The sequence below is a fragment of the Dendrobates tinctorius genome, unplaced genomic scaffold (genome assembly GCF_039654945.1).
Source record: "Dendrobates tinctorius isolate UK_male_01 unplaced genomic scaffold, ASM3965494v1 ptg000062l, whole genome shotgun sequence".
NCBI lineage: Eukaryota > Metazoa > Chordata > Amphibia > Anura > Dendrobatidae > Dendrobates > Dendrobates tinctorius.
This window is the reverse complement of record NW_027361730.1, coordinates 40,961,871-40,985,881: the sequence shown is the minus strand read 5'-3', so window position 1 is coordinate 40,985,881 and position 24,011 is coordinate 40,961,871. Positions and strand designations below refer to the sequence as shown.

The following is a 24,011-nucleotide window of genomic DNA, read 5'->3' as shown; positions in this document are numbered from 1 at the left end:
ATAAGAGAGGTGAGACTGTGAAGAAAACTGCCATTTTGCCCTCACTGGCCAGAGTCAGTGCTCCTTTGGATGAGAGAAATGGGCCAGCCAGCAGACATCCGAATGATGGCAAAGCTGTCTATAGTGTCTGGGAGATTTAGTCAAACTTTTGCTCGGCTGACAACTATGGCCTCATTCACACAGCGGTTTTTTCTAGGCAGCACACTGACCCTAGAAGGATCTAGTGTCCTTAACAAGGGCGAAGAGATAGTAGAAGTGGTTATTAGCCATTTTTACCCTACATACAGGAGCCTCAATACTGAATAGAAGCAGGAAGTAGCGCAAATAAACTTTGACATCCAGGTACCTTTATAGATGATGTTTGCTCTTATTGGAGTCTTTCTCATCCTTTTTGTTTCCATCTGTTCTAGATGCCATGATAACTTTGGACATGCTCTGCTCATCTCTGCAGACAATTCCCTCTTCTCCGCTCTTCTGCAGGACATGTCGATGGGGTGTCCTTGAATAGCAAGGACACCGTGTAGTTTATCAACAATGACACAAATGTCAACAGCAAAATCCACACCAACTATAGTTAGTATATGCCTGCTACAGGCTTCAATTAACACCACAACATAGAGACAACTACTTCTGCAAATCAGTTAGGCACACGATTCGAGACGGTAAACACTGTGAGCAAAATGCGGAATCGGAAGAAACCAGCTTCAGCATCGATCTACCTGGGATGAAACTAGTGAACATGACCTCTAAAAAGCTGCTCCTGGCCCGTACGGGGATCGAACGCGCGACCTTGGCGTTATTAGCACCACGCTCTAACCAACTGAGCTAACCGGCCATGGGTGTGGCATTACGTCCCTGCCGGGAAAAAAATGGAAAGCTGTACGAGCGCGATCCTTTTTTTTTTTTTTTGGGGGGGGGGGGATGGATTTAGCACACATGTAGGGACTTTTGGTGGTAGACGCATATGTAACGCGTGACAGTCGAACAATAAAAGATCAAAAGCTCCTGCTTATGAAGATATTGCCGGATCAATCAGGTTCAAGTAGCAGTGGCAAGAACATAAGAAACCTCCCCGTCGGGGAATCGAACCCCGGTCTCCCGCGTGACAGGCGGGGATACTCACCACTATACTAACGAGGATTGGCTGCGTCGAAACCTCTGACATCACACTCCGAGAAAGTGCACACGAGGCATGTGAGTGCTCAGAGGATCCACTGTGGGCCCTGCTCATTTTTCCTTTTTTGCACTTTCAGATAAGAGAGGTGAGACTGTGAAGAAAACTGCCATTTTGCCCTCACTGGCCAGAGTCAGTGCTCCTTTGGATGAGAGAAATGGGCCAGCCAGCAGACATCCGAATGATGGCAAAGCTGTCTATAGTGTCTGGGAGATTTAGTCAAACTTTTGCTCGGCTGACAACTATGGCCTCATTCACACAGCGGTTTTTTCTAGGCAGCACACTGACCCTAGAAGGATCTAGTGTCCTTAACAAGGGCGAAGAGATAGTAGAAGTGGTTATTAGCCATTTTTACCCTACATACAGGAGCCTCAATACTGAATAGAAGCAGGAAGTAGCGCAAATAAACTTTGACATCCAGGTACCTTTATAGATGATGTTTGCTCTTATTGGAGTCTTTCTCATCCTTTTTGTTTCCATCTGTTCTAGATGCCATGATAACTTTGGACATGCTCTGCTCATCTCTGCAGACAATTCCCTCTTCTCCGCTCTTCTGCAGGACATGTCGATGGGGTGTCCTTGAATAGCAAGGACACCGTGTAGTTTATCAACAATGACACAAATGTCAACAGCAAAATCCACACCAACTATAGTTAGTATATGCCTGCTACAGGCTTCAATTAACACCACAACATAGAGACAACTACTTCTGCAAATCAGTTAGGCACACGATTCGAGACGGTAAACACTGTGAGCAAAATGCGGAATCAGAAGAAACCAGCTTCAGCATCGATCTACCTGGGATGAAACTAGTGAACATGACCTCTAAAAAGCTGCTCCTGGCCCGTATGGGGATCGAACGCGCGACCTTGGCGTTATTAGCACCACGCTCTAACCAACTGAGCTAACCGGCCATGGGTGTGGCATTACGTCCCTGCCGGGAAAAAAATGGAAAGCTGTACGAGCGCGATCCTTTTTTTTTTTTTATGGGGGGGGGGGGATGGATTTAGCACACATGTAGGGACTTTTGGTGGTAGACGCATATGTAACGCGTGACAGTCGAACAATAAAAGATCAAAAGCTCCTGCTTATGAAGATATTGCCGGATCAATCAGGTTCACGTAGCAGTGGCAAGAACATAAGAAACCTCCCCGTCGGGGAATCGAACCCCGGTCTCCCGCGTGACAGGCGGGGATACTCACCACTATACTAACGAGGATTGGCTGCGTCGAACCCTCTGACATCACACTCCGAGAAAGTGCACACGAGGCATGTGAGTGCTCAGAGGATCCACTGTGGGCCCTGCTCATTTTTCCTTTTTTGCACTTTCAGATAAGAGAGGTGAGACTGTGAAGAAAACTGCCATTTTGCCCTCACTGGCCAGAGTCAGTGCTCCTTTGGATGAGAGAAATGGGCCAGCCAGCAGACATCCGAATGATGGCAAAGCTGTCTATAGTGTCTGGGAGATTTAGTCAAACTTTTGCTCGGCTGACAACTATGGCCTCATTCACACAGCGGTTTTTTCTAGGCAGCACACTGACCCTAGAAGGATCTAGTGTCCTTAACAAGGGCGAAGAGATAGTAGAAGTGGTTATTAGCCATTTTTACCCTACATACAGGAGCCTCAATACTGAATAGAAGCAGGAAGTAGCGCAAATAAACTTTGACATCCAGGTACCTTTATAGATGATGTTTGCTCTTATTGGAGTCTTTCTCATCCTTTTTGTTTCCATCTGTTCTAGATGCCATGATAACTTTGGACATGCTCTGCTCATCTCTGCAGACAATTCCCTCTTCTCCGCTCTTCTGCAGGACATGTCGATGGGGTGTCCTTGAATAGCAAGGACACCGTGTAGTTTATCAACAATGACACAAATGTCAACAGCAAAATCCACACCAACTATAGTTAGTAAATGCCTGCTACAGGCTTCAATTAACACCACAACATAGAGACAACTACTTCTGCAAATCAGTTAGGCACACGATTCGAGACGGTAAACACTGTGAGCAAAATGCGGAATCGGAAGAAACCAGCTTCAGCATCGATCTACCTGGGATGAAACTAGTGAACATGACCTCTAAAAAGCTGCTCCTGGCCCGTACGGGGATCGAACCCGCGACCTTGGCGTTATTAGCACCACGCTCTAACCAACTGAGCTAACCGGCCATGGGTGTGGCATTACGTCCCTGCCGGGAAAAAAATGGAAAGCTGTACGAGCGCGATCCTTTTTTTTTTTTTTTGGGGGGGGGGGGGGGGGATGGATTTAGCACACATGTAGGGACTTTTGGTGGTAGACGCATATGTAACGCGTGACAGTCGAACAATAAAAGATCAAAAGCTCCTGCTTATGAAGATATTGCCGGATCAATCAGGTTCACGTAGCAGTGGCAAGAACATAAGAAACCTCCCCGTCGGGGAATCGAACCCCGGTCTCCCGCGTGACAGGCGGGGATACTCACCACTATACTAACGAGGATTGGCTGCGTCGAAACCTCTGACATCACACTCCGAGAAAGTGCACACGAGGCATGTGAGTGCTCAGAGGATCCACTGTGGGCCCTGCTCATTTTTCCTTTTTTGCACTTTCAGATAAGAGAGGTGAGACTGTGAAGAAAACTGCCATTTTGCCCTCACTGGCCAGAGTCAGTGCTCCTTTGGATGAGAGAAATGGGCCAGCCAGCAGACATCCGAATGATGGCAAAGCTGTCTATAGTGTCTGGGAGATTTAGTCAAACTTTTGCTCGGCTGACAACTATGGCCTCATTCACACAGCGGTTTTTTCTAGGCAGCACACTGACCCTAGAAGGATCTAGTGTCCTTAACAAGGGCGAAGAGATAGTAGAAGTGGTTATTAGCCATTTTTACCCTACATACAGGAGCCTCAATACTGAATAGAAGCAGGAAGTAGCGCAAATAAACTTTGACATCCAGGTACCTTTATAGATGATGTTTGCTCTTATTGGAGTCTTTCTCATCCTTTTTGTTTCCATCTGTTCTAGATGCCATGATAACTTTGGACATGCTCTGCTCATCTCTGCAGACAATTCCCTCTTCTCCGCTCTTCTGCAGGACATGTCGATGGGGTGTCCTTGAATAGCAAGGACACCGTGTAGTTTATCAACAATGACACAAATGTCAACAGCAAAATCCACACCAACTATAGTTAGTATATGCCTGCTACAGGCTTCAATTAACACCACAACATAGAGACAACTACTTCTGCAAATCAGTTAGGCACACGATTCGAGACGGTAAACACTGTGAGCAAAATGCGGAATCGGAAGAAACCAGCTTCAGCATCGATCTACCTGGGATGAAACTAGTGAACATGACCTCTAAAAAGCTGCTCCTGGCCCGTACGGGGATCGGGCCCGTACGGGGATCGAGCCCGCGACCTTGGCGTTATTAGCACCACGCTCTAACCAACTGAGCTAACCGGCCATGGGTGTGGCATTACGTCCCTGCCGGGAAAAAAATGGAAAGCTGTACGAGCGCGATCCTTTTTTTTTTTTTGGGGGGGGGGGGGATGGATTTAGCACACATGTAGGGACTTTTGGTGGTAGACGCATATGTAACGCGTGACAGTCGAACAATAAAAGATCAAAAGCTCCTGCTTATGAAGATATTGCCGGATCAATCAGGTTCACGTAGCAGTGGCAAGAACATAAGAAACCTCCCCGTCGGGGAATCGAACCCCGGTCTCCCGCGTGACAGGCGGGGATACTCACCACTATACTAACGAGGATTGGCTGCGTCGAAACCTCTGACATCACACTCCGAGAAAGTGCACACGAGGCATGTGAGTGCTCAGAGGATCCACTGTGGGCCCTGCTCATTTTTCCTTTTTTGCACTTTCAGATAAGAGAGGTGAGACTGTGAAGAAAACTGCCATTTTGCCCTCACTGGCCAGAGTCAGTGCTCCTTTGGATGAGAGAAATGGGCCAGCCAGCAGACATCCGAATGATGGCAAAGCTGTCTATAGTGTCTGGGAGATTTAGTCAAACTTTTGCTCGGCTGACAACTATGGCCTCATTCACACAGCGGTTTTTTCTAGGCAGCACACTGACCCTAGAAGGATCTAGTGTCCTTAACAAGGGCGAAGAGATAGTAGAAGTGGTTATTAGCCATTTTTACCCTACATACAGGAGCCTCAATACTGAATAGAAGCAGGAAGTAGCGCAAATAAACTTTGACATCCAGGTACCTTTATAGATGATGTTTGCTCTTATTGGAGTCTTTCTCATCCTTTTTGTTTCCATCTGTTCTAGATGCCATGATAACTTTGGACATGCTCTGCTCATCTCTGCAGACAATTCCCTCTTCTCCGCTCTTCTGCAGGACATGTCGATGGGGTGTCCTTGAATAGCAAGGACACCGTGTAGTTTATCAACAATGACACAAATGTCAACAGCAAAATCCACACCAACTATAGTTAGTATATGCCTGCTACAGGCTTCAATTAACACCACAACATAGAGACAACTACTTCTGCAAATCAGTTAGGCACACGATTCGAGACGGTAAACACTGTGAGCAAAATGCGGAATCGGAAGAAACCAGCTTCAGCATCGATCTACCTGGGATGAAACTAGTGAACATGACCTCTAAAAAGCTGCTCCTGGCCCGTACGGGGATCGAACCCGCGACCTTGGCGTTATTAGCACCACGCTCTAACCAACTGAGCTAACCGGCCATGGGTGTGGCATTACGTCCCTGCCGGGAAAAAAATGGAAAGCTGTATGAGCGCGATCCTTTTTTTTTTTTTTGGGGGGGGATGGATTTAGCACACATGTAGGGACTTTTGGTGGTAGACGCATATGTAACGCGTGACAGTCGAACAATAAAAGATCAAAAGCTCCTGCTTATGAAGATATTGCCGGATCAATCAGGTTCACGTAGCAGTGGCAAGAACATAAGAAACCTCCCCATCGGGGAATCGAACCCCGGTCTCCCGCGTGACAGGCGGGGATACTCACCACTATACTAACGAGGATTGGCTGCGTCAAAACCTCTGACATCACACTCCGAGAAAGTGCACACGAGGCATGTGAGTGCTCAGAGGATCCACTGTGGGCCCTGCTCATTTTTCCTTTTTTGCACTTTCAGATAAGAGAGGTGAGACTGTGAAGAAAACTGCCATTTTGCCCTCACTGGCCAGAGTCAGTGCTCCTTTGGATGAGAGAAATGGGCCAGCCAGCAGACATCCGAATGATGGCAAAGCTGTCTATAGTGTCTGGGAGATTTAGTCAAACTTTTGCTCGGCTGACAACTATGGCCTCATTCACACAGCGGTTTTTTCTAGGCAGCACACTGACCCTAGAAGGATCTAGTGTCCTTAACAAGGGCGAAGAGATAGTAGAAGTGGTTATTAGCCATTTTTACCCTACATACAGGAGCCTCAATACTGAATAGAAGCAGGAAGTAGCGCAAATAAACTTTGACATCCAGGTACCTTTATAGATGATGTTTGCTCTTATTGGAGTCTTTCTCATCCTTTTTGTTTCCATCTGTTCTAGATGCCATGATAACTTTGGACATGCTCTGCTCATCTCTGCAGACAATTCCCTCTTCTCCGCTCTTCTGCAGGACATGTCGATGGGGTGTCCTTGAATAGCAAGGACACCGTGTAGTTTATCAACAATGACACAAATGTCAACAGCAAAATCCACACCAACTATAGTTAGTAAATGCCTGCTACAGGCTTCAATTAACACCACAACATAGAGACAACTACTTCTGCAAATCAGTTAGGCACACGATTCGAGACGGTAAACACTGTGAGCAAAATGCGGAATCGGAAGAAACCAGCTTCAGCATCGATCTACCTGGGATGAAACTAGTGAACATGACCTCTAAAAAGCTGCTCCTGGCCCGTACGGGGATCGAACCCGCGACCTTGGCGTTATTAGCACCACGCTCTAACCAACTGAGCTAACCGGCCATGGGTGTGGCATTACGTCCCTGCCGGGAAAAAAATGGAAAGCTGTACGAGCGCGATCCTTTTTTTTTTTTTTTAGGGGGGGGGGGGGGGGGATGGATTTAGCACACATGTAGGGACTTTTGGTGGTAGACGCATATGTAACGCGTGACAGTCGAACAATAAAAGATCAAAAGCTCCTGCTTATGAAGATATTGCCGGATCAATCAGGTTCACGTAGCAGTGGCAAGAACATAAGAAACCTCCCCGTCGGGGAATCGAACCCCGGTCTCCCGCGTGACAGGCGGGGATACTCACCACTATACTAACGAGGATTGGCTGCGTCGAAACCTCTGACATCACACTCCGAGAAAGTGCACACGAGGCATGTGAGTGCTCAGAGGATCCACTGTGGGCCCTGCTCATTTTTCCTTTTTTGCACTTTCAGATAAGAGAGGTGAGACTGTGAAGAAAACTGCCATTTTGCCCTCACTGGCCAGAGTCAGTGCTCCTTTGGATGAGAGAAATGGGCCAGCCAGCAGACATCCGAATGATGGCAAAGCTGTCTATAGTGTCTGGGAGATTTAGTCAAACTTTTGCTCGGCTGACAACTATGGCCTCATTCACACAGCGGTTTTTTCTAGGCAGCACACTGACCCTAGAAGGATCTAGTGTCCTTAACAAGGGCGAAGAGATAGTAGAAGTGGTTATTAGCCATTTTTACCCTACATACAGGAGCCTCAATACTGAATAGAAGCAGGAAGTAGCGCAAATAAACTTTGACATCCAGGTACCTTTATAGATGATGTTTGCTCTTATTGGAGTCTTTCTCATCCTTTTTGTTTCCATCTGTTCTAGATGCCATGATAACTTTGGACATGCTCTGCTCATCTCTGCAGACAATTCCCTCTTCTCCGCTCTTCTGCAGGACATGTCGATGGGGTGTCCTTGAATAGCAAGGACACCGTGTAGTTTATCAACAATGAAACAAATGTCAACAGCAAAATCCACACCAACTATAGTTAGTATATGCCTGCTACAGGCTTCAATTAACACCACAACATAGAGACAACTACTTCTGCAAATCAGTTAGGCACACGATTCGAGACGGTAAACACTGTGAGCAAAATGCGGAATCGGAAGAAACCAGCTTCAGCATCGATCTACCAGGATCGGGAGAGGATATACCAGAATGGAGGCATATACCAGGATGGGGAGAGCATATAACAGGAAGGGGAAAGTATATACCAGGATGGGGAGAGGATATACCTGGATGGGGAGAGTATATACCAGGATGGGGAGAGGATATACCAGGATGGGGAGAGTATATACCAGGATGGGGAGAGGATATACCAGGATGGGGAGAGTATATACCAGGATGGGGAGAGGATATACCAGGATGGGGAGAGCATATACCAGGATGGGGAGAGTATATACCAGGATGGGGACAGCATATACCAGGATGGGGAGAGCATATAACAGGAAGGGGAAAGTATATACCAGGATGGGGAGAGTATATACCAGGATGGGGACAGCATATACCAGGATGGGGAGAGTATATACCAGGATGGGGAAAGTATATACCAGGATGGGGAGAGCATATAACAGGAAGGGGAAAGTATATACCAGGATGGGGAGAGGATATACCAGAATGGGGAGAGCATATAACAGGAAGGGGAAAGTATATACCAGGATCGGGAGAGGATATACCAGAATGGAGGCATATACCAGGATGGGGAGAGCATATAACAGGAAGGGGAAAGTATATACCAGGATGGGGAGAGGATATACCAGGATGGGGAGAGGATATACCAGGATGGGGAGAGTATATACCAGGATGGGGAGAGGATATACCAGGATGGGGAGAGCATATTCCAGGATGGGGAGAGTATATACCAGGATGGGGAGAGGATATACCAGGATGGGGAGAGCATATTCCAGGATGGGGAGAGTATATACCAGGATGGGGACAGCATATACCAGGATGGGGAGAGCATATAACAGGAAGGGGAAAGTATATACCAGGATGGGGAGAGTATATACCAGGATGGGGACAGCATATACCAGGATGGGGAGAGTATATACCAGGATGGGGAAAGTATATACCAGGATGGGGAGAGCATATAACAGGAAGGGGAAAGTATATACCAGGATGGGGACAGCATATACCAGGATGGGGAAAGTATATACCAGGATGGGGAGAGCATATAACAGGAAGGGGAAAGAATATACCAGGATGGGGAGAGGATATACCAGGATGGGGAGAGGATATACCAGGATGGGGAGAGGATATACCAGGATGGGGAGAGCATATACCAGGATGGGGAGAGAATATACCAGGATGAGGAGAGCACATACCAGGATCGGGAGAGCATATACCAGGATGGGGAGGGCATATACCAGGATGGGGAGAGTATATACCAGGATGAGGAGAGCACATACCAGGATGGGGAGGGCATATACCAGGATGGGGAGAGTATATACCAGGATGGGGAGAGTATATACCAGGATGGGGAGAGGATATACCAGGATGGGGAGAGTATATACCAGGATGGGGAGAGGATATACCAGGATACTTCCATCTACCACCAGAAATGACAACTCTATCCCATAAAAACAGCTTATTGAGAAAATATTTGCCCTCGGAGGGCAAATATTTTCTCAATAAGCTGTTTTTACGGGATACAGTTGTGATTTCTGGTGGTAGATGGAAGTATGTAGTGAGTAACAGTATAAAACATAAAAACGCCTAAGCATGAATGTAATTTTGATAAAGGTTTGGCGGCATTTAGAAAATTGCAATTACAAAAAAGCTTTAAACCTCCCCGTCGGGGAATCGAACCCCGGTCTCCCGCGTGACAGGCGGGGATACTCACCACTATACTAACGAGGATTGGCTTCTGCTTAATAGATTCTCACGAGTCAGAGGAGTGAGTGCTCCATGTGACGTACAGAGTGGGCTGCGTCATGCGCAGTAGTCTGTCTCCTCTGTCTTCAAATAAACGTCCATATGTGCCATCTAGAAATTACCATCAAGCAACGCGACGTAAGGGCCCGCCTCCTCATCTCAATAAACCAATGAGAAGTCAGGAAGGAGTTACCCAGGTGGAAGAAGTCGGAGTCGGCCGCGAGTGGAGTGGTGGTCACTGCATTGCACAGGTGGGTGATGTTCCCGGGCACGGAGTGTTCGGTAACTGGCATCGCGGACAGCAGTGTGGTACAGCTGGGAAGAACAGCATGGTGCACTTTACACAATGGCCACAGGATGGCGCGACTCCAACCAGTGCGACTCGTGCTGTAAACCCCGTGTGTGTGGGGCTATGTCCTGGGAGGGCGCTGCAGGTCGGGGAAGCCGCTGTTCACACTGGCATCATGTCACCAGCAGCGTGGTGATTACAGGCAGCTCTCCTATGAATCCGCTTCCCATTGGATGAAATGCAAGTTCTGACTTGTAAGATGCTAATAGACACCTGGGAATAATCCTGCCCTGCGGGCGCCATAGTCCAGCCTGTGGCGATGATGCCCGGACACTGGCATGTGACTGGTCACAAGTAATCGCTGGAGACCACAGTGAAGGGCCGGTACGGGAGCGGGCATTCCTCGCTTTATTTTATGATATACTAAACTTTTGGTTAAATAGGGACAATTCATTAAATTATAAGTAGATGGTAATTTGGTGCCATAAATAGATAAATCACGAGTGGGCGTATGTGGCCTGCGGTCAGGTGGGCGTATGTGGCCTGCGGTCAGGTGGGCGTGTGTGGCCTGCGGTCAGGTGGGCGTGTGTGGCCTGCGGTCAGGTGGGCGTGTGTGGCACGTGGCCTGCGGTCAGGTGGGCGTGTGTGGCCTGCGGTCAGGTGGGCGTATGTGGCCTGCGGTCAGGTGGGCGTATGTGGCCTGCGGTCAGGTGGGCGTGTGTGGCCTGCGGTCAGGTGGGCGTGTGTGGCTTGCGGTCAGGTGGGCGTGTGTGGCTTGCGGTCAGGTGGGCGTGTGTGGCCTGCGGTCAGGTGGGCGTACGTGGCCTGCGGTCAGGTGGGCGTACGTGGCCTGCGGTCAGGTGGGCGTGTGTGGCACGTGGCCTGCGGTCAGGTGGGCGTGTGTGGCACGTGACCTGCGGTCAGGTGGGCGTATGTGGCCTGTGGGCGTGTGTGGCACGTGGCCTGCGGTCTGGTGGGCGTGTGTGGCCTGTGGGCGTGTGTGGCACGTGGCCTGTGGTCAGGTGGGCGTGTGTGGCACGTGGCCTGCGGTCTGGTGGGCGTGTGTGGCACGTGGCCTGCGGATAGGTGGGCGTCTGTGGCACGTGGCCTGCGGATAGGTGGGCGTCTGTGGCACATGGCCTGCGGTCAGGTGGGCGTGTGGCACGTGGCCTGCGGTAAAGTGAGCGTGTGTGGCACGAGACCTGCGGTCAGGTGGGCGTGTGAGGCACGTGACCTGCGGTCAGGTGGGCGTGTGTGGCACGTGACCTGCGGTCAGTGGGCGTGTGTAGCACGTGGCCTGTGGTCTGGTGGGCGTATGTGACCTGCGGTCTGGTGGGCGTATGTGGCACGTGGCCTGCGGTCAGGTGGGCGTATGTGGCACGTGGCCTGCGGTCAGGTGGGCGTATGTGGCACGTGGCCTGCGGTCAGGTGGGCGTGTGTGGCACGTGGCCTGCGGATAGGTGGGCGTGTGTGGCACGTGGCCTGCGGATAGGTGGGCGTGTGTGGCACGTGGCCTGCGGTCAGGCGGACGTGTGTGGCACGTGGCCTGCGGTCAGGCGGGCGTATGTGGCACGTGGCCTGCGTTCAGGCGGGCGTATGTGGCACGTGGCCTGCGTTCAGGTGGGCGTATGTGGCACGTGGCCTGCGGTCAGGTGGGCGTATGTGGCCTGCGTATAGGTGGGCGTATGTGTCACGTGGCCTGCGTATAGGTGGGCGTATGTGGCACTTGGCCTGCGGTCAGGCGGGCGTATGTGGCACTTGGCCTGCGGTCAGGCGGGCGAATGGGGCACGTGGCCTGCGGTCAGGCGGGCGTATGGGGCACGTGGCCTGCGGTCAGGCGGGCGTATGGGGCACGTGGCCTGCGGTCAGGCGGGCGTATGGGGCACGTGGCCTGCGTTCAGGCGGGCGTATGTGGCACGTGGCCTGCGGTCAGGTGGGCGTATGTGGCACGTGGCCTGCGGATAGGTGGGCGTATGTGGCACGTGGCCTGCGGTCAGGCAGGCGTATGGGGCACGTGGCCTGCGGTCAGGCGGGCGAATGTGGCACGTGGTCTGCGGATAGGCGGGTGTATATGTGGCACGTGGCCTGTGGTCAGGCGGGTGTATATGTGGCACGTGGCCTGCGGATAGGTGGGCGTATGTGGCACGGAGATCGAGTGCCGTTTGTTTTTCTTACCTGGCCTCCTTTACGTTTCAGACATGCCGGAAGGTCCAGAGCTTCACCTTGCCAGTCTCTACGTTAACAAAGTGTGCCATGGATTGCATTTTGGGGGAAATGTGGAGAAATCGGCTGTTAGCAAAAATCCAGAAGTGCCGTTCAGCTGCCCGAACTATGCCATCAGTGCAGTGTCCCGGGGAAAGGAGGTGAAGCTGATCCTCACGCCCGTGGCAGGTGCTGTGGCATGGGTTGTCTTCAGATTTGGCATGTCTGGAAGTTTCAAGCTCACCAGCGAGGCGGAGATCCCAAAGCACGCTCACCTGCGCTTCTACACTCTGGACGTTCCCCGGCAGGTGCTGAGCTTCGTAGACCAGCGTCGCTTCGGAAGCTGGGTATATAACGGCCCGTGGCAGCCGGAACGTGGGCCTTGTGTGATGACGGAGTATGACAAGTTCAGGTGCGGCCGCGAGATAAGTAGGCACCACCTGAGCATCATCACTGTGTAGCCCTCACATCCCCTTTATCAGGGCGTATGTGTGTAGGTGACTGCAGCTTGGCAGACGTGTCCACAGGGATCCTGAGTCGGTGCGTCACACATCAGTGATGTTCTTATACAGGACAAACATTTCTCCTATTTATCAGTCTGCACATAAGGCGCAGCACTCAGATGGCCTCCAAGTGCTGTCCAAGGTTAATTCTTTCACTTTGCTGGTTTCGGTTCAAATCTCCAATGAATATAGTCCTTGTCTCCACGATTCTAGATGGAGCATGCAATTCACAAAACATGACTGACATGAGAACAGTCCCATAGGCGCAAGTGCTTTCTGTGAGAAACATGGATAGCACTAATATATGAAAAATGGTCTTGTGAATGAGGGCGCGCAGAGATGGGATACAATTTGGGAAGCAACTCCTAGTGGGGTGAGCAGCAGGCCTGAGGCTGGCCATACATGATGACCGGCGGACGGACAGTGCTTCAGCTGACCTCTATCTCTGCCAATGTCCCCATACACAGGAGCATCTGCTCGGCCTGGCTGTGTTTTTCTATTTAGCGTGTTCTATGGACTGAACCTCCATTGCTCCCTTTTCTGTATATGGTTTGAGCATTCCTGACCCTCTCATCACCGCCTATATATAGAAGGGTTTCTTATACATTTCTGACCCTCTATATACAGGCGGTGATGAGAAGGGTTTCCTTTACATTCCCGACTCTCTCATCACTGCCTGTATAGAAGGGTTTCCTATACATTCCCGACTCTCTCATTACCGCCTGTATAGAAGGGTTTCCTTTACATTCCCGACTCTCTCATCACTGCCTGTATTGAAGGGTTTCCTATACATTCCCGACCCTCTCGTCACCGCCTGTATTGAAGGGTTTCCTATACATTCCCGACTCTCTCATTACCGCCTGTATAGAAGGGTTTCCTATATATTCCCGACTCTCTCATTACCGCCTGTATAGAAGGGTTTCCTATACATTCCCGACCCTCTCGTCACCGCCTGTATAGAAGGGTTTCCTATACATTCCCGACCCTCTCGTCACCGCCTGTATAGAAGGGTTTCCTATACATTCCCGACCCTCTCGTCACTGCCTGTATAGAAGGGTTTCCTATACATTCCCGACCCTCTCGTCACCGCCTGTATAGAAGGGTTTCCTATACATTCCCGACCCTCTCGTCACCGCCTGTATAGAAGGGTTTCCTATACATTCCCGACCCTCTCGTCACCGCCTGTATTGAAGGGTTTCCTATACATTCCCGACTCTCTCGTCACCGCCTGTATTGAAGGGTTTCCTATACATTCCCGACTCTCTCCTTACCGCCTGTATAGAAGGGTTTCCTATACATTCCCGACTCTCTCATCACCGCCTGTATAGAAGGGTTTCCTATACATTCCCGACCCTCTCGTCACCGCCTGTATAGAAGGGTTTCCTATACATTCCCGACCCTCTCGTCACCGCCTGTATAGAAGGGTTTCCTATACATTCCCGACCCTCTCGTCACCGCCTGTATAGAAGGGTTTCCTATACATTCCCGACTCTCTCGTCACCGCCTGTATAGAAGGGTTTCCTATACATTCCCGACCCTCTCGTCACCGCCTGTATAGAAGGGTTTCCTATACATTCCCGACCCTCTCGTCACCGCCTGTATAGAAGGGTTTCCTATACATTCCCGACCCTCTCGTCACCGCCTGTATAGAAGGGTTTCCTATACATTCCCGACCCTCTCGTCACCGCATGTATAGAAGGGTTTCCTATACATTCCCGACACTCTCGTCACCGCCTGTATATAGAAGGGTTTCCTATACATTCCCGACACTCTCGTCACCGCCTGTATATAGAAGGGTTTCCTATACATTCCCGACACTCTCGTCACCGCCTGTATATAGAAGGGTTTCCTATACATTCCCGACCCTCTCGTCACCGCCTGTATAGAAGGGTTTCCTATACATTCCCGACCCTCTCGTCACCGCCTGTATAGAAGGGTTTCCTATACATTCCCGACCCTCTCGTCACCGCCTGTATTGAAGGGTTTCCTATACATTCCCGACTCTCTCGTCACCGCCTGTATTGAAGGGTTTCCTATACATTCCCGACTCTCTCCTTACCGCCTGTATAGAAGGGTTTCCTATACATTCCCGACTCTCTCATCACCGCCTGTATATAGAAGGGTTTCCTATACATTCCCGACCCTCTCGTCACCGCCTGTATAGAAGGGTTTCCTATACATTCCCGACCCTCTCGTCACCGCCTGTATAGAAGGGTTTCCTATACATTCCCGACCCTCTCGTCACCGCCTGTATAGAAGGGTTTCCTATACATTCCCGACCCTCTCGTCACCGCCTGTATTGAAGGGTTTCCTATACATTCCCGACTCTCTCGTCACCGCCTGTATTGAAGGGTTTCCTATACATTCCCGACTCTCTCCTTACCGCCTGTATTGAAGGGTTTCCTATACATTCCCGACTCTCTCCTTACCGCCTGTATAGAAGGGTTTCCTATACATTCCCGACTCTCTCATCACCGCCTGTATAGAAGGGTTTCCTATACATTCCCGACCCTCTCGTCACCGCCTGTATAGAAGGGTTTCCTATACATTCCCGACCCTCTCGTCACCGCCTGTATAGAAGGGTTTCCTATACATTCCCGACCCTCTCGTCACCGCCTGTATAGAAGGGTTTCCTATACATTCCCGACTCTCTCGTCACCGCCTGTATAGAAGGGTTTCCTATACATTCCCGACCCTCTCGTCACCGCCTGTATAGAAGGGTTTCCTATACATTCCCGACCCTCTCGTCACCGCCTGTATAGAAGGGTTTCCTATACATTCCCGACCCTCTCGTCACCGCCTGTATAGAAGGGTTTCCTATACATTCCCGACCCTCTCGTCACCGCATGTATAGAAGGGTTTCCTATACATTCCCGACACTCTCGTCACCGCCTGTATATAGAAGGGTTTCCTATACATTCCCGACACTCTCGTCACCGCCTGTATATAGAAGGGTTTCCTATACATTCCCGACACTCTCGTCACCGCCTGTATATAGAAGGGTTTCCTATACATTCCCGACACTCTCGTCACCGCCTGTATATAGAAGGGTTTCCTATACATTCCCGACCCTCTCGTCACCGCCTGTATATAGAAGGGTTTCCTATACATTCCCGACCCTCTCGTCACCGCCTGTATAGAAGGGTTTCCTATACATTCCCGACCCTCTCGTCACCGCCTGTATATAGAAGGGTTTCCTATACATTCCCGACACTCTCGTCACCGCCTGTATATAGAAGGGTTTCCTATACATTCCCGACACTCTCGTCACCGCCTGTATATAGAAGGGTTTCCTATACATTCCCGACCCTCTCGTCACCGCCTGTATAGAAGGGTTTCCTATACATTCCCGACCCTCTCGTCACCGCCTGTATAGAAGGGTTTCCTATACATTCCCGACCATCTCGTCACCGCCTGTATAGAAGGGTTTCCTATACATTCCCGACCCTCTCGTCACCGCTTGTATAGAAGGGTTTCCTATACATTCCCGACACTCTCGTCACCGCTTGTATAGAAGGGTTTCCTATACATTCCCGACACTCTCGTCACCGCTTGTATAGAAGGGTTTCCTATACATTCTCGACACTCTCGTCACCGCTTGTATAGAAGGGTTTCCTATACATTCCGGGCCCCCTCGTCACCGCCTGTATATAGAAGGGTTTCCTATACATTCCCAACTCTCTCATTACCGCCTGTATATAGAAGGGTTTCCTATACATTCCCGACCCTCTCGTCACCGCCTGTATAGAAGGGTTTCCTATACATTCCCGACCCTCTCGTCACCGCCTGTATAGAAGGGTTTCCTATACATTCCCGACCATCTCGTCACCGCCTGTATAGAAGGGTTTCCTATACATTCCCGACCCTCTCGTCACCGCTTGTATAGAAGGGTTTCCTATACATTCCCGACCCTCTCGTCACCGCTTGTATAGAAGGGTTTCCTATACATTCCCGACACTCGTCACCGCTTGTATAGAAGGGTTTCCTATACATTCCCGACCCTCTCGTCACCGCTTGTATAGAAGGGTTTCCTATACATTCCGGGCCCCCTCGTCACCGCCTGTATATAGAAGGGTTTCCTATACATTCCCGACACTCTCGTCACCGCCTGTATATAGAAGGGTTTCCTATACATTCCCGACCCTCTCGTCACCGCTTGTATAGAAGGGTTTCCTATACATTCCCGACCCTCTCGTCACCGCTTGTATAGAAGGGTTTCCTATACATTCCGGGCCCCCTCGTCACCGCCTGTATATAGAAGGGTTTCCTATACATTCCCGACTCTCTCGTCACCGCCTGTATAAACTGTGTTCCAAATTATTATGCAAAAAGAGTTTAGGAGTGATAAGGTTAGAATTTTTTTGTTTGTCATTTAAACTCATTGATGGTGATGTGTGTCAGGGCTCTTTATATCACTGAAAGCAATTGCAGATACCTGTGCAAATTAGTTTGGCAGGTGTGTCCAAATAAAGGCAAGACTACTTAAGGCCTCTTTCATACTTCCGTTTTTTCTTGTCAGTTAAAATGGCGGAAAGCGGATCCGTTTGTAACTGATGCAAACGGATGCCACCGGACCGTTTTTTTGATGGATCCGTTGAATGCAGAATTTTAAAGGAACCGCAGTCCGGGAAGGAGAGAGAGAGAGAATTTTTTTTTCCACCGGCAGAAAGGATTTCAGGGTTAAATCTCCAGCTGACTTCCTTTCTCCGGGCATGCGCAGTGAAAAATACGGATCCTACAGCCAAAAAAAGTTGCAGGGTCCGTCCAGGCATGCCGGCGGACGCAAACATTTTGGCGGATCCGCAAAAAAACGGATCCAACGCATGGCCATCCGTCAAGATTCGCCGGTAATGCAACTCAATGGGGGAAAAACGGATCCGCCAAAAAAAAGGCGGATCCGTTTTTTTCAAATACTGGCAAATTTTGACTGGTCAAAAACGGAAGTGTGAAAGAGGCCTAAGAAGGCTGTTCCACATTATTAAGCAGCCTACATTTTTTGCCAAAATGGGAAAGAAAAAGGATGTCGGCTGCTGAGAAGCAACAAATTGTGGAGTATTTAGGTCAAGGGATGACTACAATCAACATTGCCAAGACACTTCATCGTGATCATCGCACAATCAAGAAGTATGCAGCTGATTCCCAGCACACACGTGTGCATGCTGATAAGGATAAATTGAGGACTCTTTCCAACAGGCAATTGCGTCAGGTTAAAAGAGCAGCTGCAAAAATGCCTTGTCATAGCAGCAGACAAGTTTTTGAAGCTGCTGGTGCCTCCAACGTCCCCCGAACAACAAGATGCAGGGTCCTTCATAGGTTTGCAGCTGTGTGTAAGTCATCTTGTCGACCACCTCTATCCACTGCACACAAGCAGAAACGGCTCCAGTGGGCCAAACGATACATGAAGACTGACTTCCAAACTGTTTTGTTCTCCGATGAGTGCCGTGCAACGCTCGATGGTCCAGATGGATGGAGTGGAGGATGGCTGGTTGATGGACACCCCATGAAAACACGGCTAAGGCGCCAACAAGGAGGAGGTGGAGTAATGTTTTGGGCTGGAATCATGGGGAGAGAGATTGTCGGCCCCGTTAGGATCCCCGAAGGGGTAAATCTATGTGGAGTTTCTAAAACAGCACTTCCTGCCATGGTTCAAGAGGAAGAACCGTGCTTTCCGCAGCAAGATCATTTTCATGCATGATAATGCACCGACTCATGCTGCAAATAACACATCTGCATCTCTGGCTGCTATGGGCATAAAAGAGGACAAACTTATGGTGTGGCCACCATCTTCCCCTGACCTCAACCCCATTGAGAACCTCTGGAGCATCATCAAAAGGAGTGTCTATGATGGCGGGAGGCAGTTCACATCCAAGCAACAGCTCTGGGAGGGTATTCTGTCCACAGGCAAAACAATTGAAGCACAAACCATCCAAAAACTGACAAATTCAATGGACGAGAGAGTTCAGAAGCTTCTTTCCAACAAGGGGTCCTATGTGCAAATGTAACATCACCTAGAATAAAGTTTTGACTTGAAAACTGTTTGATTTCATTTTGTAATAAGCTGATAATGCTTATAATTTCACAATTGACCATTTTTTTTGTTCAAAATAAAAAGGTTGAAAACTCTGCTGTGCATAATAATTTGGAACATGCATTTTGAGTGTTTCTTTTTAAAAAAATACTGTTTTCATAGGCAGTTTGTTAAAAAAACATTGCAATTATACTAGAATATTAGATGACTGGAAAATAACAATGACTGCAATTCATATAGGTAATTTAGAGAAAATATGAGGAAATATTTTTTGCATAATAATTTGGAACACAGTGTATAGAAGGGTTTCCTATACATTCCCGACTCTCTCTTCACTGCCTGTATATAGAAGGGTTTCCTATACATTCCCGACTCTCTCTTCACTGCCTGTATATAGAAGGGTTTCCTATACATTCCCGACTCTCTCATAACCTGTATATAGAAGGGTTTCCTATACATTCCCGGCCCCCTCGTCACCGCCTGCGTATAGAAGGGTTTCCTATACATTCCGGGCCCTCTCGTCACCGCCTGCGTATAGAAGGATTTCCTATACATTCCCGGCCCCCTCGTCACCGCCTGCGTATAGAAGGGTTTCCTATACATTCCCGGCCCCCTCGTCACCGCCTGCGTATAGAAGGGTTTCCTATACATTCCCGGCCCCCTCGTCACCGCCTGCGTATAGAAGGGTTTCCTATACATTCCCGGCCCCCTCGTCACCGCCTGCGTATAGAAGGGTTTCCTATACATTCCCGGCCCCCTCGTCACCGCCTGCGTATAGAAGGGTTTCCTATACATTCCCGGCCCCCTCGTCACCGCCTGCGTATAGAAGGGTTTCCTATACATTCCCGGCCCCCTCGTCACCGCCTGCGTATAGAAGGGTTTCCTATACATTCCCGGCCCCCTCGTCACCGCCTGCGTATAGAAGGGTTTCCTATACATTCCCGGCCCCCTCGTCACCGCCTGCGTATAGAAGGGTTTCCTATACATTCCGGGCCCTCTCGTCACCGCCTGTATATATTATTATTATAGAAGGGTTTCCTATACATTCTTGACTTTCTCGTCTGTATATAGACTGGTTTCCTATACATTCCGGGCCCCCTCGTCACCGCCTGTATATAGAAGGGTTTCCTATACATTCCCGACTCTCTCTTCACTGCCTGTATATAGAAGGGTTTCCTATACATTCCCGACTCTCTCTTCACTGCCTGTATATAGAAGGGTTTCCTATACATTCCCGACTCTCTCATAACCTGTATATAGAAGGGTTTCCTATACATTCCCGACTCTCTCATAACCTGTATATAGAAGGGTTTCCTATACATTCCTGACTCTCGTCACCGCCTGTATATAGAAGGGTTTCCTATACATTCCCGACTCTCGTCACCGCCTGTATATAGAAGGGTTTCCTATACATTCCGGACCCTCTCGTCTGTATATAGACGGGCTTCCTATACATTCCGGGCCCCCTCGTCACCGCCTGTATATAGAAGGGTTTCCTATACATTCCCGACTCTCTCGTCACATCCTGTATATAGAAGGGTTTCCTATACTTTCCGGGCCCTCTCACTACCGCCTGTATATATTATTATTATAGAAGGGTTTCCTATTGATTCCCGACTCTCGTCACCGCCTGTATATAGAAGGGTTTCCTATACATTCCCGACTCTCTCATAACCTCCTGTATATAGAAGGGTTTCCTATACATTCCCGACTCTCTCATAACCTCCTGTATATAGAAGGGTTTCCTATACATTCCCGACTCTCTCGTCACCGTCTGTATATAGACAGGTTTCCTATACATTCCCGACTCTCTCGTCACCGTCTGTATATAGACGGGTTTCCTATACATTCCGGGCCCTCTCGTCACCGCCTGTATATAGAAGGGTTTCCTATACATTCCCGACTCTCTCGTCACCGTCTGTATATAGAAGGGTTTCCTATACATTCCGGGCCCCCTCGTCACCGCCTGTATATAGAAGGGTTTCCTATACATTCCGGACCCTCTCATCTGTATATAGAAAGGTTTCCTATGCATTCTGGGCCCTCTCATCACCGCCTGTATATAGAAGGGTTTCCTATACTATCATTAAATGAATAAAGGTGACTGAGCCAAAAACAAGCTGCTAAAGTTCCTCATCGAAGAATACAATAAACTGACCAAGCGTCTACATAAGAACAATGGGGTCTGGTCCTGGAGGTCAATGCTCCTTCCTGCCCACACTCCCTTGTTTCTGACATAAGATAGGTAGGTGGTCCCATGTAAATTGGCGCATTCAGACAACTTTTGACTTTTGTGTAGGGCATAAGGACAGGAGTTGTTCTCATGAGGAATACAATTTAGAGGGGTTGTGTGGTCCAAATCGATAAGTCTGCAGATTTATTAATCCCCCCCCCCCCCCCCAGCACGAGCACTGTGCTCTGCGAGGATACGCCAGTTTCCAACCCGGGACTGGAGGAGGGTATGTATGGAGCGAGGCCATGCTCTCTAGTCTGCCTCACCAACTGGCTAGCCACATCACTAGTCGAGGCGCTGACTAGGTTCAATACAAGATTATGGAGCGAGGCCACCCACTGGCCGGGAGGATGCATAGCTCATACATACCCAAGTCAGAAACCGGCGAATCCTCGCAACGTGCGCTTGAATGATTCATAAATCTGCAGTTACACGTAGTGACTGCAGACTTATCGATTTTTGGACTGGACAATCCCTTTTAAGTCTTCAATTATTTAGAAATCTTCTGTCTTATCTGCCATTTCCTTTTCCATATAGGGAGAATGTGTTAAGCAACTCCGCTGCTAAACTATTTGACAAGCCTATCTGTGAAGTCCTGCTGAACCAGAAATACTTCAATGGTATTGGCAACTACTTACGAGCGGAGATCCTGTTTCGGTCAGTATATTGACATTTTTAGCAGTAGTTTTATGACGCTTCCATGTTATTTTGCTTTCCTAAAATTAATAACTACATGTGTTTTATGGCAAGGTTGAAGATTCCTCCATTTATGCCAGCTTGCACTGTCTTGGAAAGCATTAAGGATCAGAGCCAGGTGAGAGACACAGCCCATAGTCTTGATGCTGAATTGACCAGATAAGTTGTGTGAATCGAACACTGATCACTTCCATTGCCAGTATTGACGCAAATTACCTACAAACCGGTCATTTTTGGCGTGTTCTATTTAGTAAGATTGCCAGAAAGCATTGCAGCTTGTAGATTAAGCCTGTGCATGACCGGAAGTGCAGAAGATGTATGTGAGCCGTCTTCTGCGTGTCTGGTCGTGGGGAAGTGTACACCTGGCTTACAGATGTGCAGAGAGCATGCGCGAGGTTTGCAGAGAGCTGGCGATGACGTCGACTCGTGCAAATCAGGTTACCGCTCCCACAGGGAACTAATTTGCATACGAAAAATTGAGTATTTCTCATTTTCCTAACATGCATTTAGGTGATTAGTAGGATAAAGGGCTGGTTAGGCGGGGAGTTTAGCCATAAATACACAAATGCTGGTTGGTTGGAACATGTGGGGTACCTGACAAAAAACATGAAGGTGGGTGGCGGTAACTTTTATATTGTTGTAATAGGAAAAAGTCTGATCTGTCGAAATAGAAAATTATTTCAGCCATGCATTAAACGGTTGAAAAAAACAAAAAAAAATGCTATAAATGCACTTCCTTAAAAGAGAAGAGAGGAAAAAATAAAAAGCGACTTTAAAATGTCATATGCAACTTAAAATAGTGACACTGAAAACATCAGCTCAGCGTGGAAACATGACAAACTCTCGCCAAGCTCTCTGGATGGGGAAAAAAGGATTCTGTTCTCAAAGCTGGCAATACAATCAGTTACTTTTTGGGTGTTTTTCTTTTCTTTCCAACCAATAGAATATTAACCCCTTAACGACTGCCGATATGCCTTTTAACGGCGGCACTTAAGGGTACTTACCGTAAACCACAGCACTGCTTTTTAACGGCGCTGAGGTGGTTATAGCGCCCCCCCCTGCGTCTGAATTTCTCCGGTGTCTCGGCTGCTGGGGGTAGCCGGAGCTCCAGAGAACAGTTTTTACCGACCATAGTGTTGCGATCGCCGTTATTAATGGTATAACGTGACCAAAAACAAAAGTCTAATTTTCCATTTCATTTCTCTCTCCTCTGATGTGATCGCACATCAGAGGAGAGAGAAATAGGGTACCCCGATCACCACCCCCGGTGCCTCCGTTGTCCCTGAAGTCCCTCGGGTCGCTGGCTTCTTCCTGGAGAAAATGGTGGGCGCATGCCCAGTGTGCCCACAGAGGTCAGCAGGCCGGCAACATAGATTTTTTTTTTTTTCTCCTATTGGTTCATTTTGATCACTGTGATAGACCCTATCACAGTGATCAAAATAAAAAATATAGTACCGTAAATAAAACCCCCCTAGCTAGGAAAAAATAATAAAATAAAAAGTATTTATTTCCATTTTCCTGTTAGGGTTGGGGCTAAAGTTGGGCTTAGGGTTAGAGTTAGAATTGGGGGTGTTTCCACTGTTAGGCACATCAGGGGCTCTCCAAACGCGACATGGTGTCCGATCTCAATTCTAGCCAATTCTGCGTTGAAAAAGTCAAACTGTGCTCCTTCCCTTCCGAGCACTGCCATGCGGCCAAACAGTGGTTTACCCCCACATATAGGGTATCTTTGTATTCAGGAGAAATTGCACAACAAATTTTCTGGTTCATTTTCCCTTTTTACATTTGTTAAAATAAAAAAAACTGGTTCTTAAGTAAAATGTTTGTGAAAAAAGTTAAATGTTATTACTCTGTTGCCTCATTGGGGGACACAGAACCATGGGTGTTATGCTGCTGTCCACTAGGAGGCGACACTATGCATAATCTGAAAAAGATTAACTATGGCTCCTCCTCTGCAGTATACACCCCTGGACAGCGTCAGCCTTCTCCAGTTTTTGCTTAGTGCGCAAGGAGGCACACCTTTTTTTCGTCCGTTTTTTTTCCTTTTTTCCGGAATACAG

General features: G+C 48.7%; 1 protein-coding gene and 10 non-coding genes across 11 annotated transcripts in view; 1 reads left to right on the top strand and 10 right to left on the bottom strand.

Annotated features, from left to right (window-relative positions):
- Window positions 1–1,068: 1,068 nt before the first annotated feature.
- On the bottom strand, window positions 1,069–1,140 carry TRNAD-GUC (transfer RNA aspartic acid (anticodon GUC)). The gene has a single exon. It is a non-coding gene; the product is annotated as a tRNA-Asp (tRNA).
- A 1,181-nt stretch (window positions 1,141–2,321) lies between these two features.
- On the bottom strand, window positions 2,322–2,393 carry TRNAD-GUC (transfer RNA aspartic acid (anticodon GUC)). Its single transcript has one exon. It is a non-coding gene; the product is annotated as a tRNA-Asp (tRNA).
- An 874-nt stretch (window positions 2,394–3,267) lies between these two features.
- Window positions 3,268–3,341, bottom strand: TRNAI-AAU (transfer RNA isoleucine (anticodon AAU)). Its single transcript has one exon. It is a non-coding gene; the product is annotated as a tRNA-Ile (tRNA).
- A 238-nt stretch (window positions 3,342–3,579) lies between these two features.
- On the bottom strand, window positions 3,580–3,651 carry TRNAD-GUC (transfer RNA aspartic acid (anticodon GUC)). Its single transcript has one exon. It is a non-coding gene; the product is annotated as a tRNA-Asp (tRNA).
- Window positions 3,652–4,848: 1,197 nt separating this feature from the next.
- Window positions 4,849–4,920, bottom strand: TRNAD-GUC (transfer RNA aspartic acid (anticodon GUC)). Its single transcript has one exon. It is a non-coding gene; the product is annotated as a tRNA-Asp (tRNA).
- Window positions 4,921–5,794: 874 nt separating this feature from the next.
- Window positions 5,795–5,868, bottom strand: TRNAI-AAU (transfer RNA isoleucine (anticodon AAU)). Its single transcript has one exon. It is a non-coding gene; the product is annotated as a tRNA-Ile (tRNA).
- A 228-nt stretch (window positions 5,869–6,096) lies between these two features.
- Window positions 6,097–6,168, bottom strand: TRNAD-GUC (transfer RNA aspartic acid (anticodon GUC)). The gene has a single exon. It is a non-coding gene; the product is annotated as a tRNA-Asp (tRNA).
- Window positions 6,169–7,042: 874 nt separating this feature from the next.
- TRNAI-AAU (transfer RNA isoleucine (anticodon AAU)) lies at window positions 7,043–7,116 on the bottom strand. The gene has a single exon. It is a non-coding gene; the product is annotated as a tRNA-Ile (tRNA).
- Window positions 7,117–7,355: 239 nt separating this feature from the next.
- On the bottom strand, window positions 7,356–7,427 carry TRNAD-GUC (transfer RNA aspartic acid (anticodon GUC)). Its single transcript has one exon. It is a non-coding gene; the product is annotated as a tRNA-Asp (tRNA).
- Window positions 7,428–9,913: 2,486 nt separating this feature from the next.
- TRNAD-GUC (transfer RNA aspartic acid (anticodon GUC)) lies at window positions 9,914–9,985 on the bottom strand. The gene has a single exon. It is a non-coding gene; the product is annotated as a tRNA-Asp (tRNA).
- Window positions 9,986–10,112: 127 nt separating this feature from the next.
- The window catches only part of NEIL1 (nei like DNA glycosylase 1), a 44,691-nt gene continuing 30,792 nt past the window's right edge, over window positions 10,113–24,011 (top strand). Inside the window, exons 1-4 of the mRNA XM_073579598.1 lie at window positions 10,113–10,251; window positions 12,486–12,903; window positions 21,793–21,912; window positions 22,006–22,069. Of these exons, the coding sequence (XP_073435699.1) occupies window positions 12,488–12,903; window positions 21,793–21,912; window positions 22,006–22,069 (600 nt within the window). The 5' untranslated portion in view covers window positions 10,113–10,251; window positions 12,486–12,487. The remainder of the gene's footprint in view (window positions 10,252–12,485; window positions 12,904–21,792; window positions 21,913–22,005; window positions 22,070–24,011) is intronic.